Source organism: Psammomys obesus, unplaced genomic scaffold, assembly GCF_907164565.1.
Source record: "Psammomys obesus unplaced genomic scaffold, mPsaObe1.curated_primary_1811, whole genome shotgun sequence".
Lineage (NCBI taxonomy): Eukaryota > Metazoa > Chordata > Mammalia > Rodentia > Muridae > Psammomys > Psammomys obesus.
The window spans coordinates 14932587-14946208 of record NW_026596069.1 but is presented as its reverse complement, the minus strand read 5'-3'; the positions used below and the strand labels follow the sequence as shown (position 1 = coordinate 14946208).

General features: G+C 36.8%; 1 protein-coding gene across 3 annotated transcripts in view; it reads right to left on the bottom strand.

Moving 5' to 3' along the window:
* The window catches only part of Trappc8 (trafficking protein particle complex subunit 8), an 83400-nt gene that overhangs the window by 40461 nt on the left and 29317 nt on the right, over positions 1–13622 (bottom strand). For 2 of the 3 annotated variants that reach the window (XM_055625499.1, XM_055625501.1), the window contains exons 6-11: positions 12375–12468; positions 9517–9776; positions 8707–8822; positions 7248–7398; positions 5850–5950; positions 3497–3602 (exon numbers count right to left, since the gene is read on the bottom strand). In XM_055625499.1, coding sequence (XP_055481474.1) covers positions 3497–3602; positions 5850–5950; positions 7248–7398; positions 8707–8822; positions 9517–9776; positions 12375–12468 — 828 coding nt within the window. The remainder of the gene's footprint in view (positions 1–3496; positions 3603–5849; positions 5951–7247; positions 7399–8706; positions 8823–9516; positions 9777–12374; positions 12469–13622) is intronic. The other variant, XM_055625500.1, reaches the window with a different exon arrangement.

Here is a 13622-nt window from a genome sequence, read left to right as displayed (position 1 = left end):
CACGCATGTATGAAAACACACATACACACACATTTTTATATAGAAGTAGTAGCATACTCAATATCTTGCTTTTTTTCCAAGCCATTTCCATGCTTCATTTCTTCTAAAAAGACTCTCTAGTATATAAAAATATTATAACTTATAGTTATAAATTAATCAATTATATATTGGTTTTTTGCTACTATTAAAAAATGACCCAGTAAGTATAATTTCTCTTGTGCATGTGTGTAGGCGTGCATGCATGTAAGCGCATGTGCATATGTGTATATGTGCATACGTGTATGTGTGAGTGTTGCGGAGAACTGAACCTAGGCAAGTGTTCTACCACAGAGCTACAACTCTTTGCTCTTAATTCCTGAGATAAGAGCTCACAATGTAGCTTTAGGCTGGTCTACAACTCTGCATATCCCTCTGCATACCCCTGGCTGGTCTCAAACCCACAGTCTTCCTGCCTTGTCTGCTGTATGTCGTCACACTCAGTCATAAACAAAAGAAAACAAAACAACAAGAAAAAAACCCTCAGTAATTATTCAGATACTTTTATTACACAAATTTCTGGAAGTAGAAATTAATGAAAATTATGTAATCTGAAATTCTAATCATTGCACACAAATCGCTGCCAAAAAGATTAAAAAAATATTCTCATCAATGGAGATTAAAAATTCTGGTTTCTGGTGCTGGAAAGATGGTTTGGCAGTTAAGAGCATATACTGCTCTTACAGAGGACCCTTGTACAGTTCCCAGCACCCATGTCAGGAAGTTCACAACTGCATATAACTCAAGCTCCATGGAAATGCAAAACTTCTGGCCTCTGTGAACACACACACACACACACACACACACACTCACTCACTCACTCACTCACTCACTCACTCACTCACTCACTCAACTTCATTAAACAGCAAATTGAATAGGTACCAATCCTGGATATCTTATGTAAAGGATGTTCTCTAGAAATCTGTAATGGTTTTCCAGTGACTCAATGTATAGTCCAGTTAAACCCCCATAATAAACTCAGCATTTCCAAATTTAACATCATAGTACTGAGTGATTCAAGAAAGATTTTAAATTCACATCATGAATTAATTAAACTGAAATAAAATTAAGCACAGACTACTGACTACTTAAAATATACTATAACACTCAAATCTTTACTATCAAGTTATTACAAAGAGGGGCTTGGTAAGATCACTTCGCAGGTAAAAACAAAACAAAGAAAAGCAAAAACATTTGCCATGGAATCCTGACAACCTGAATTTTTCCCCAGAACTCACTTAAATGAATGACATGACAATACAAATGAATGACAATACAAACTTGTCCTCTGACCTTCTCACAAATGCCATGCACGTGTGCCCAAACACACACACAGAAAACTGAATAAAAAGTACAATTAAAAATCAAGTTATTGCTAAGAAATATATATGGAGGGAGGTGGTGCTGGAAATATGGTTCGATAGGACAGAACTTGCCTGGCATTTGTGAGGCCCTGAGTTCAATCTCAAACACAGAGAGGGGCAAAGAAGGGGAGATAAAGAGGAGAGAAGAAAAGCCTAAAAGATCACTGCAAATTCATTATTCTGGGAAAACGTTACTAGAACCTGTTCCTACCCATACCCTAAAGCAATAAATGACAACCATATAGATTTGAGATAGTAAAGTTAAAAACAAGTGAGAAAGTTATAATACAAACAAAAGAATGTGCTCTTAAGAAATTTTATTCATATGGGGGTAAAAAGGCAAACATATTTAAGCAAAAAAACAAACAAACAAAAAACCCTATACTAATTTCTACATCATAAATTACTTGTATATCACTGATAACCCTGGTATGAGAAACATAACACAGAGCTCAAAGTCAAGATCAAGAGCCTGTATTCAACAGTACCAATCAGCCCATGCCTGATACAATGTGGTGATCTGAATAAGAATAGCCACCATGAGCTCATAGGCTCATATATTTAAATAATTAAGTCACCATGGAGTGGCACTATTTAAGAAGGATTAAAAGGACTAGGAGGTGCAACACTGTCGGAGGTGGGGTGGGCTTGGAGGTTTCAAAAAGCTCATACCAGGCAGTGTAAGAGAAAGTAAAAAAAAAAAAAAAAAAAAAAAAAAAAAAGGGCAAAACAGGGCACTAGAAAACTGGGACATGACCAGCAAATTCCAAGAAAAGAGCCAAAGAAGAGTGTGATGTAAACCAAAAAGGCAGTAGAGGCCAAGTGAGACAGCTCAGCAGGTGACGGTACTTGCACACAGCCTGGCCACTTTAGGGAAAGCCATCCAACCCACTGAAAGAAGGAGAGAAGTGACTCCACCAACTCATTTCATGACCTCTGCCTGTGTTGTGTGCTAGGGAATTCCTGCCACATCATCATCATACACACCACACGTCACAGTGGTAACAAATTAAAAAGGAAATGGTGGGCTTTCAGAGAGACCTTTGAGATATGAATGAAAGTATGTTTCAGAGGATACCCCTGCCCAACAGCAATGTCAAGTCCATCCTATGACAGGATGAATGAACACAAAAGTATCTCAAGCACTGCAAGCCCCCCTTTCCTGATCAAGTAGAGCTGACTGCTGATAATGTGTCACAAAAGTATTGGGTAGAAAATTTTAAATTTGCTCAAGTTAATTTAAGATGCCTTGGGTGCATCCAAAGTAGACTAGGATGGCCAGTCACCTTTTAGATTTATCTGTTTTAGATGCATTTTTAATGCTTAATGGCTTTCTTTAAATGGTCATACAGGTAAAAACTGAGATTAAACATTCCTCAGTGATTTTTTTAAGCAGTTTTATACTAGATTGAAACACAAGCATGTCTTAGTTGTACATAACATGGAACTTACATCAAACAAGATGTTGTATACATGGGCATGGTTAGTTAATAATGAAAGGTGAACTGAGACTATAGAAACAAAATAAACTCAATCAGGGCTAGAAAGATGACTCCACAGTTGAGCACTGGGTGCTGTTGCAAAACACCAGTGTTCAGTTTTCAGTACCCATAGAGACTCTCAACCATCCATGAACTCCAATTCCAGGGGATCTGATACCTTTTGACCTCTATGAGCACCAAACATAAACAAGGCACACATATACACACAGACAAAACACTCATAAACATAAAATAAATTTAATAACAATTTTCAACAAATAGATTCAAATTATAAAAGATATACTAGCTGAGTCTGGTATGAATGACTGAAATCCCAGTTCTTAGATGGCTGAGGAAGGAAAATTGGTAGGAATTTAAGTCCAGCATGGACTACAAAAACAGTCTCAAGCTCCTCCTACTACAAAACAAAACAAAAAATAAAGAAACAAAGAACCAACCAACTAACCAACCAACCAAAACAAAAAAGAAAACAATCAAAAATCTTAAAATGAAGTTAACAAAAAACAGTGTTTAGACCCTAAATTAAGTGAGCCCCCTTTTTTATGTTTTATACAGCACCTCATTACAAACAAATAATACTTCACAGTCCAGTACCTCACTTGTCAACCGTATAAGAAGAGCCGCAGCCTCTGAGTACTTGCTTTGACTTTTTAAAATTTCAGCACTAAGCAGCACACATCTTTCAGCCAACACCATATTCCTAAACAAAAACAAACAAGGAAAAGTAATCAGCATCATAGTAATTCTTTAGCACAGTGAAGTTACCAAGCATTCAAAGTGTCCACTAGGAAATTTCAGCAAGAAGTCTGTCCTGGTGGCTGCTTGCAGATATTCACAGCTAAGCCTGCCCCTTTTCCCTCCTTTTTTGGATACACACTAAAGTCCTATGCATGCTCCAAACTCAACAGTCTCACTTTCTCTAAGAACTCATCCTATACCCACCCAGCCCCACACCCCATACAGCTGCTTTCAAGCTCCACAGCTGAACCTGCCTGCTCTCTTGGACCCTAATTCAAAAGGCAAGGCTATCTCTTCCTGGTCTCCTTTCAGTAGCTTCCAGTTTGCCTCCCTTTCTGTAACTGTTATCAAATTCCAATAAAATGATCAAGATTTAAGAAAAAGGTGTCATTTTTCTACCTACTTATTTAAAAAAAAATTTTCATAATCTTTACTCCTTTAGAGGTGCTGGGGATCAACCTGGGAGCCTGGCAAATAATAAGCTATAGGCCCAGCCCAACACTTTCTCATCATACAATTTTAAAATAAGAACATAGCAAGGCTGCACATAGTGATATACACCTATAATCTTGGAAGGAGAGAACAAACTCCCATCGAGTTGTCCTTGACTTCCATACGCACATATGGTATGCCCATACCCAAATACTCAAGAACGTAAAAATGTTGGAGAGGGTTATTACTCTCAACAAGAATTATGGGTTGGACATAACATCATGTGCCTTTAATCCCAAAATGCGGCAGGCAGAAGTAGGTGGATCTGTGAGTATGAGACAGACTTGGGTCTACAAAGTGAATTCCATGCCCATCTAGGCTACATTATGAGACCCTGTCTTTTGAAAGAAAAAGTAATATCAGGTCCCATAGTTTACACTTGTGATTCTAGCACTCCAGAAGTGGAGACAGAGGAGCGGAAATTTAGAAACATTCTTGGCTACATAGCAAGTTCAAGCCAGCCTGAATTACTTAAGACTCATACATAACCTCCAAAAACAAAGAAATGCTTTGATGCTCTTCCCTACTTTCCACAAATTACATTTTGAAACAAATATTCCTGAATATCTAAATCTGCCTTAATGAACACAAAAGATAAACTCCTAATGTTCACTACACATATATAAGGCTCCAGTCCTAAATTCTATAAACTGTTTAATTTTTAATAAATTATTACTTTTTATTTGTATTATGTTTTGTTTTTATTTTTAAATTTATATTCACATGTGGAGGCACAAATGCACTTGTCATTACAGCATTCATGTGGAGGTTAGGACAATTTTCAGGGTTAGTTCTCTCCTTTCATGTGGATCCCAGGGATCAACTCAAGTTGTCAGGCTTAACAACAACCATCTCTACCCACTGATATCTCACCAGCCCTATGAATGCTGTTTTTTTGTAAGCACTGCTATCAACTATAACTTCTACATGAACAATAGAGGGCTCAAAATTATTTTTCTACCTCTGTCTTCCAACGCATATATTCTGCAACGGAAACATCAGAGAGCTAGGCACGTAACTCAGTGGGCAGAGTTCTCAGTACAAACTAACCATCTGATTAAGTTGCTGAAAAGTAGTTTTTATAGTGATGTCTACTCAAATATGCAGTAATTTTCATTCACCTCAACAGAAGCCTTAATTCCAGCCTAAGAAGAAGAATCTATCTCCCAGTATTTTTCATATACACAACACAAATTGACCTTTACCAGCAAAACTATAGCGAAAACCTACTTCTGTAACTCATAATTCTAGAAATGTCTCAATAGTCATAAATCCTAGGCACGGCGAATGAAAATCTACCTACCAAATAACCTAAGAGCCTCCTTCTGATGACTTCTGGTACATTCTTAGTTTTCTTATAAGAATTGTAATAATACTCACTAGTTAGTTCTCATTTTCCCCTAAGTCTGTATTACTTGACTCTTCATGTTTCTGCCTAATTAGCAAGAAAAATTCAAAATGGCTAATTTCTGTAGGTAAAATAAAAAAGGTGGTACAACAAAAAATATCCCCAAATAGTACAGAACCTCAACACTATATATATCAACTTGTCATCCACAAATGCAACCCAGCTAGAAACTGAAAAGAGAAGCACTATTTTCACTTCAAATTGTCTCTAAATTAACTTCATTTGAGAATCTACGGCATGAAAAGCAAAGAACTACTTATAAATATCAAATCTATCTCAAAATAGGCAAAATATAATATATCCACCTACTTGCAGATATCCCTGTATGTCTGAATTGCTGTGTCCATGTAATGAGCAGGGTATGGCCTAGGAGCTCCTGGCTGAAGAAAGGCTGACACTGCTGCCATTTCCTAAAGGAGAAGAAAAAATTTAAAACAAACAAACAAAAAAACTGTATCTCAGGAGAACCATTCTCATATGTAACACTCAATAAAGCTAAATACTAGAGGTTTCAGAGCACACATGTATAAACTCCAGTTTAATGTAGACTCAAAACCACAATTTGTTCTGACTTAAAATTCTGGTCTTTGTTGGGGGTGATGGCCCACACCTTTAATCCCAGCATTTGGGAGGCAGAGGCAGTCTGATCCCTGTTAAGTCTGAGACAAGCCTGATCTACATAGTAAGTTCTAGGGTAGGGAGGCTAGATAGAAAGCATGTTTTTTTTTTAAAAAAAAAAAAAAAAAAACAGAAGTCATACACGATCACGCATGATTTAAAGGTATATCCTTCATATATCCATAACAAAGGGAAATCCTGAAAATTTGTTGTGAGGTGATTTTGTTGTGCAGATATCAGAATATATGTATATAAACCAAAGGCAATGACAACAGTAGGTGAGAATGTTTTAAGCAATAATTTTGTTTTATTTGTTTTTGAGACATGGTTTCTCTGTGTAGACCTGGCTGTCCTGGAACTGGCTTTGTAGTCTAGTCTGAACTCAGAGATCCACCTGCCTCTGCCTCCTAATTGCTGGCATTAAAGATGTACACCATCACCATGCAGTGTAAGCAATAATTTTACTGGAATACCATCATATATTCAGTTTATTGTTACACATTTAAAAAAAAAAAAAAACTGTGCTGCATGGCCGTACATTTTTGCTATTTTTATCTATATTTGATAAATATTGCATTTAAGCTATTTAAGTAAAGGTAGCAGCTGTATGAGAGAAGAGCTTAGTGCTAAAAGCAAGGTGTATTTATTGTAACATTATACATTCATAACTGAAAATACTTATAGTTTATAAAAGCTACTGTAAAAGTAATAAACCTGAAGTAACCAAAGCACAAACAAAACCATGAACTGTTAACTTGGAAGATGACCTAGATAACTTGTTGACTAGCTTAGCATGGCTGGAGGATACAATCTAAATATCAAACACTTCCTCCTGATGGGACTAAGATGAAAAGGTGCTCCTAACATGAGAGTGAAAGAGAAAGTGAAGTCTGCTTTGAGCTGGGAACTGTACAAAGAGGAAGAGACAGCAGAGACTTTTCTGGAGAGGAAGTCCCTGGGCACAAGTATTGACAATCAAAGTAAATTTTCTAAATGCACCAAAGGCAAGTCACAGTCCATTGCCTAGCCCATGCAAGGCCCTGGGCTTGATTCCCAGCACCACAAAATATATAAACAAACAGGACCAACCAAGGCACCAGCTGCATAAAGCATTGCTTGATCATTAAGAAAATCCTTCTTTGCAGTGTGATAGCAACTGTAAGCCAAATCATAATGTTGCACCAAAAAGCACAAGTCAGCCATTTTCCTGATCTGAAGCTCCGGTGCTTCTGGAGGATACCTAAAACATAAGAAATAATTCATCATTTGTGGTGTATCACACCATCACATACAAATGTATAGTAAGATGTTAAACTACCCAGAACATAAATTTGATCTCCTTTACACAAATTCTATCTTCAAGGAAGAATATCAAGAGTATCAATAAATTTTCAAAACTACTTGAAGTCAAAAGTTAGTATGTTTAACTTATATCCCTGGAAACTTCTCAACTGCAGAACAGCATTTGCCCCATGGACAAGTTATAAAGTAAATAAATGGTTAATACCAGGTAACTTATTTATACACTACTCACACACACAAAAAAATAAAATCCAAATAGACTCGTGTCATTTTCCATTAAAGCAAGACTGTGTAAGAAACAAACTTTACTAAATAAATGTCTTGTCTTATAACAGCAGGCCAAAGAGCCCAGCACGGTGATGCACCAATACCTGGGAGCCTGAAGCAGGAGAGCTCCAAGCTGAAGGATGAATGGGGCAATTCAGCAAGATGTTGCCTTTAAAAAAGTATACACCAAAGCACTTTAGCCAAAAAAGGGCTAGTACTGAATAACTCCATCTTCTTACAAATAGAGAAACAGCTCCAAAATAAAATAACACTGTGTGTTACTTGAGGGTTTTTTGTTTTGTTTTTGCTTATCACCTCTCTAGCCATGGGCTATTTACAGATTTACCATACCAGGCAAGAATTTACTCCTGGTACAGGCCTGAAATCTAACATAAAAGCAATTGATTATCCAAGTAACATTCATGCCACTTTTGGACCAGTACACATGTCCTGGAAGGTTGGTATGGTGACAGTACTGGTGACTTTTTGCCCAGTAGTCTATCTATCACCTTCTGGCATTATGAAACTGTCCTGGTCAGTTCCAGTCTACTTCCTCAGTGTTCTGTAATCAAACCACGTAGAATCTTCAGCAATAGTTATGGTGAACAACTAAAAGCAATGGTGAGAACCCATGCTGTTTTGGCCAAAAGTGTTTATTTTCAAATGTCCAATTAAGCCAATGATAGTAGTTCACACCTGTAATCTCAGTACTTGGGAAGTAGAAACAGTATTATTACAAGTCCCGAGCCAGCCTCAGTTCTATATAAGACGCTGTATCAAAAAACAAATTAATTTAATTTAGTTCAATTAAAAGTCCAAAAAGAGCTGTTTTTTAATTAAAATGTAATTAGTTTCTTTCTTAGATATCTGAGTTTTGAGCAATATAAAAATAAGAAATTAAAAAGCCAATCACTGTTTTTGTAGTCAAACACTAGACAAAGTTAAAGCAAAGAGTTAAATGTAGTGATATTTTACTCACAACAACCCAGATGTATTCTTCAGCTCATTAATACTCTTTTCTGGAACTTTACTGCCACTAAACCATTTCTTAGTGGCAGAAAACAGAGATCGACTCAAACCTTTCCTTGACATTAGCTGGAAAAAAAATTAATATGTTGACAAATAAAAGTGCTTGAAATATTTTCTACAAACAACAAAAATTAAGCTTTATTAGTGAGTACACCATTATTTAAATAACACTAATTTTTAAAATGTCTAGGGGCTGCAGAAATGGCTCAGTAGCTAATAGAACTTGTTTCTCTGCAGAGGACCTGGGTTTGGCTCTCAGTACCCACACAGTCCCTCACAACCAACAGCACGTCCAGTTCTGAGGAAGGTGACACCCCCTTCAGACAGAGCACACATACATGTGATGCACAGGCAAAACACTCACACCCATAAAACAAAGCCAAAAACAGGTTTTTGGTTTTTTAATGTCCAATATAGGCTATAGAGATGGCTTGGTGGTTAAGAACACTTGCTCCTCTTGCAAAGGACACAAATCCCCAAGCACAAAATGGTACATATATGCAGGCAAAACATTCATACACATGAAATTAAAACTGATGAATAAATCTTAAAACCTGTCAATAAAGTGAAAAAATTCCAAATGAAAATGAATATGGTTTATCTAGAGTTAAAAGAACTTCACCACTAATACTGATTTCAGTAAGTTTTCACAATATTGTTAATCAAAAATCAAAACAAAGCTTTAAATACAAAACTTTTAACAGTCTTAAACTCATTGACTTAATTTGAAGATTAATATCCCAAAAAGCTTAAGTCTTACCTGGTCATTTAACTGCCGAATTGTTTTCTCTATATGTGGCAGAAGGCCACGGAATGTAAACTCTTGTATAAACTGTCGAATTCTGTCATGATCGGTAAGTGTTAAACAAGCACCACGAATCACTCCAGCACTGGCTTTCTTTGTTTCTGGTACTGAAGAGGCACACTTTGCATGATCAGAGCCATCGGTGTTGTTAGGAAGGTCACCACATTGGTCTAATTGAAGTGGATGAACTCTGAAGTTATTTGGTAAGCCATCTACTGAAAAAACAAATTTGTTTACTTTCAGAATGCAACTGAAAACTTAACAAAACCTTTAAAGGAAAAGATAATGAAACCCTTTTCTTTGTGTGTACAGAGATAAAATACCATTCACATTTTCCCATGTTAAAGTAAAGGTGAACAGTTCAGGGAAAACTGCCTGGCAACTGAGTTTGATCCCTGGAATCTACATGTACGTGTTAAGAATCAGCTCCCTACAAGTTGTTCACTGACCTCTACATACATGACACTGAGTCCTATGCAGATGGACAAACACACACACATATAAATTGTGTACAAAAAGCTTTTTAATTTAACTAAGGCAGCACTGAGTTAATAACTGTTGCCTGTACACAAGTTTAAGACCCTAGGCAACTCAGTTTTAAAGCACTACAGTGAATCATCTTATTTTTGGAGGGCAAACAAGGATTTATTAAAAAGCAGAGTAATAGCTCCCAAAGCAGGGAGAGTCCTGAAAACAGGCTGTCTTATATAGTGGATTGTTGTTAAATATCGTAACTGAGTTATAAAGAATTACAATAGCTGCACATGGTGGCACATTCATATAATCCCAACATTTGGAAAGCTGAAACAAATGAATCTCAAGCTCAAAGGCAGACAGTGAGTTCCAGGTCAGTCTGGGCTACATAGTAAGACCAACAAAACAAATCCAATTTTAAAGCTATTATTACTGTTGGTATAATGTTCTTATGGAATGTATACAAATTATCCTTGTTCGTTCAAATGCTAATTTCCCTACCCCACTATCTGGTTTCAATCCCTGACATTGCATTGATAAGCATCATCTGTCTCAAGTTTGTGTACACATGCCATCATTTGTTCTCTGTAATTGTCAATTAAACAACCAGCCAGTGTGTGCAATGGAGAGAATAGAGTGGGACATCCTGGTCCAAAGGAGAGGAGAAGGAAGAAAGGGAGAGGAGAAAAAGATCGGCAAGAGAGGTCTTGGAACCATGAGGAGAGATGAACTAGACCTAAGATATGACCAAAAGTAAGTATAATGGGTGAATTCTGAATGGGAGGAAACTATATGGGCTTGGAGGTTTAGGATGGAGTAATCATTGCCCAGTATGGTGCTCTAGGTTAATTAAGTAAATCCTAGTTTCTGTGTGGTGTTTTGGGTATGCAGCTGGTTTAGAAATAACTGCTGTTTAACTCCAGATAAATTAACAATAAATATTAATAATCCACAATATATTACCAAAGCTACAGTTTAAAATATAAGAATATAGTTCTAAAAAATCATACAAATTTGGGGAATTATGGTGTATATCACATTTCCCTGGCTTTCTAAAAGAGAAAGTTGATAATTGTTCCCTTTTTAATGTGATTGTAGTTTGATTGAACCAGGCATGACCATTTTTAAAATTTTTATTTTTCATTTGCATGTACATGAAGTCTAGAGAGGCCAGCAGAGAACATTAGATTCCTGTAGAGCTGGAGTTAAAACAGTTTTGAGTGGTCTGGCATAGGTACTGAGATCTAACTCAGGGTTCTCTGGGAGAGCAAAAACCACTGAACCCTCTCTCTAACCCTCATGATCTACTATTCTAAAAACACAACTTTTTTTTTTGAGACAGGGTTTCTCTGTGTAGCATTGGCTGCCCTAGACTTGCTTTGTAAACCAGGCTGGCCTCAAACTCACAGAGATAGGCCTGCCTCTGCCTCCCCAACTGCTGAGATTATCAGTGTGTGCCACCACGCCTGGTTTATAACACATTTTTTCTTTTTAATGTGAAGAACAACAAAAATCAGAATTCAAAGGACTGCATAAAATCAGAAAAAAACTTAACTTTTGAGCCAGGTATGCTGGCTCAAATTTATCTCCCAGGACCTGGGAGGTAAAGAATGAACATTTTAAATTCAAGGACAGTTTATGCTATCCAGAGAGATACCTTAAATTCCAGCTACTTAAGAAACTGAGGCAATCCCAATTTAAAGCACAGTGTGATAACTTAGTGAATACATTGTCTTAAGAAAGGAAGGGTGGGGTTGGAGATGGCTCAGTAGTTAGGGGCATGCATTGCCCTTGAAGATGACCTGAATTCAGTTCCCTGCACCACACAACCACCTGTATAAAGGCACCTCACAACCACCTGTATGTAAAGCTCTGCGAAGATCTCATGCTTATGACCTCCTTTGGCACCTCATAGACTCATAACACACATAATTTAAAATAAAACATTTTTTAAAATTATAAAGAAAAGGGGCTGGGGATATGTCAGGGATATAGTTAACGAGCATGTGCAAAGCCCTAATAAACTCAATGACCAGCACTCAAAGCGGTGGTGGTGAAAGTTTACCCATCCTTTATCTGTGAAGGCTAGGGTACAACTTTTTGTTTGTTTATTTTCTTTTGTTTTGTTTTTTGAAACAGAATTTCTGTGTAGCTATGGCTTTCTTGGAACTAGCCTTTTAGCTTTGTAGGCCAGGTTGGCCTGGTCTCACAGAGACCAGCCTGCCTCTGCCTCCCAAGTACTGAGAGTAAAGGCGTGAAACACCACCACCCAGCAAGAGTGCTTTAATAACAATAAATACTTTCAGCCAAAAGAGAACTGAGAGAAAGTATAACAAGACCTTTGACTTCGTTATCTAGTCCATCCAATGAAAGCAAGTTACTATCAGGATTCTTACTGGAGGTCAGAGTATAAGGGCCATCTTCATATGATTCCTGGTAAAAATAAAATGCAAAGCATTAGTAACATAATTAATCATGTTTAAGTCTTCCAAATACAGCACTACCTATGCGTCTACTGCTGAATGTAGCTTCATGGACTTGCTAAAACAATACTCTTTTCTTCTGGCCCGCCATTCTGTCATGATCCATAACGCTGTATTTTAATACTTTTTCATAGTCAGCAAACAATGCTAATTCTTCTGCATTAAATGACCTGTCTCAAATGCATCTCAATATGCATGCAGATATTTATATAGGCATATAAATGTCATGAATCCTAAAAAATAATGACAAAGAAAAAGCCTAACAGAGTAAGGCAGAAGGAAAAAAGAACTTTAAAATCTCCTCGGTCACAGACATAATGCTAGCAGGAGTGGATTCTGAATATACTGAAGGGAAGGGCTGTGAGAATATGCAACACACTACTCTGTTCTATCCCTGAAGCGTACACTACTACTCCATGAAATGACCATTAAAAAACAAAACAAAACAAAAGCTGCTTTACAACCAGCTGGTTTGGGTTTGTTTATGTGTAAAACCCCTTAACCAGCATGATATGAAAGAAAGCCAACATTATTTTAATATTAAAATGAGCGAAATGGGCTTAGTGTATAAGAGCACTTCTTGCTCTTCTAAGGGACCCCGCTTAGTTCCCAACACCAACATCAAATGGTTCTTAACCACCTATACCTACAGTTCCAGGGTTTCCAATGCCTCTAGGAATTTATATTCATAAGTAAAATCAATACATCAATAAATCTTAAGACATAAATGAGTAAAATATTAGGTAGTATGTCTAGATTAAATATTCTACATGACAGAAAAATAAGGAAAATAAAAATTTTAACCAATACTTCTATTAGATCAATAATTACATTACTTTTAAAATGATTTTTAAATATCATATAAAGAGCAAATAAAATAGTATAACTATACAAAGCAAATTTTCCATATATTTGAAAAATCCTCCTTTTAAACAAAAGTCAAATTCTTTCGTTACTGTTTGGTTTTTCAATACAAGGTTTCTTGGCTGTCTGGGAACTCACTCTGTAGACCAGGCTGACCTCAAATTCACAGATCAACCTGTCCTCCTGAGCGCTGGGGATTAAAGGTGTGCACCACTGAAGCCAAGCTAAAAAGTCCTATCT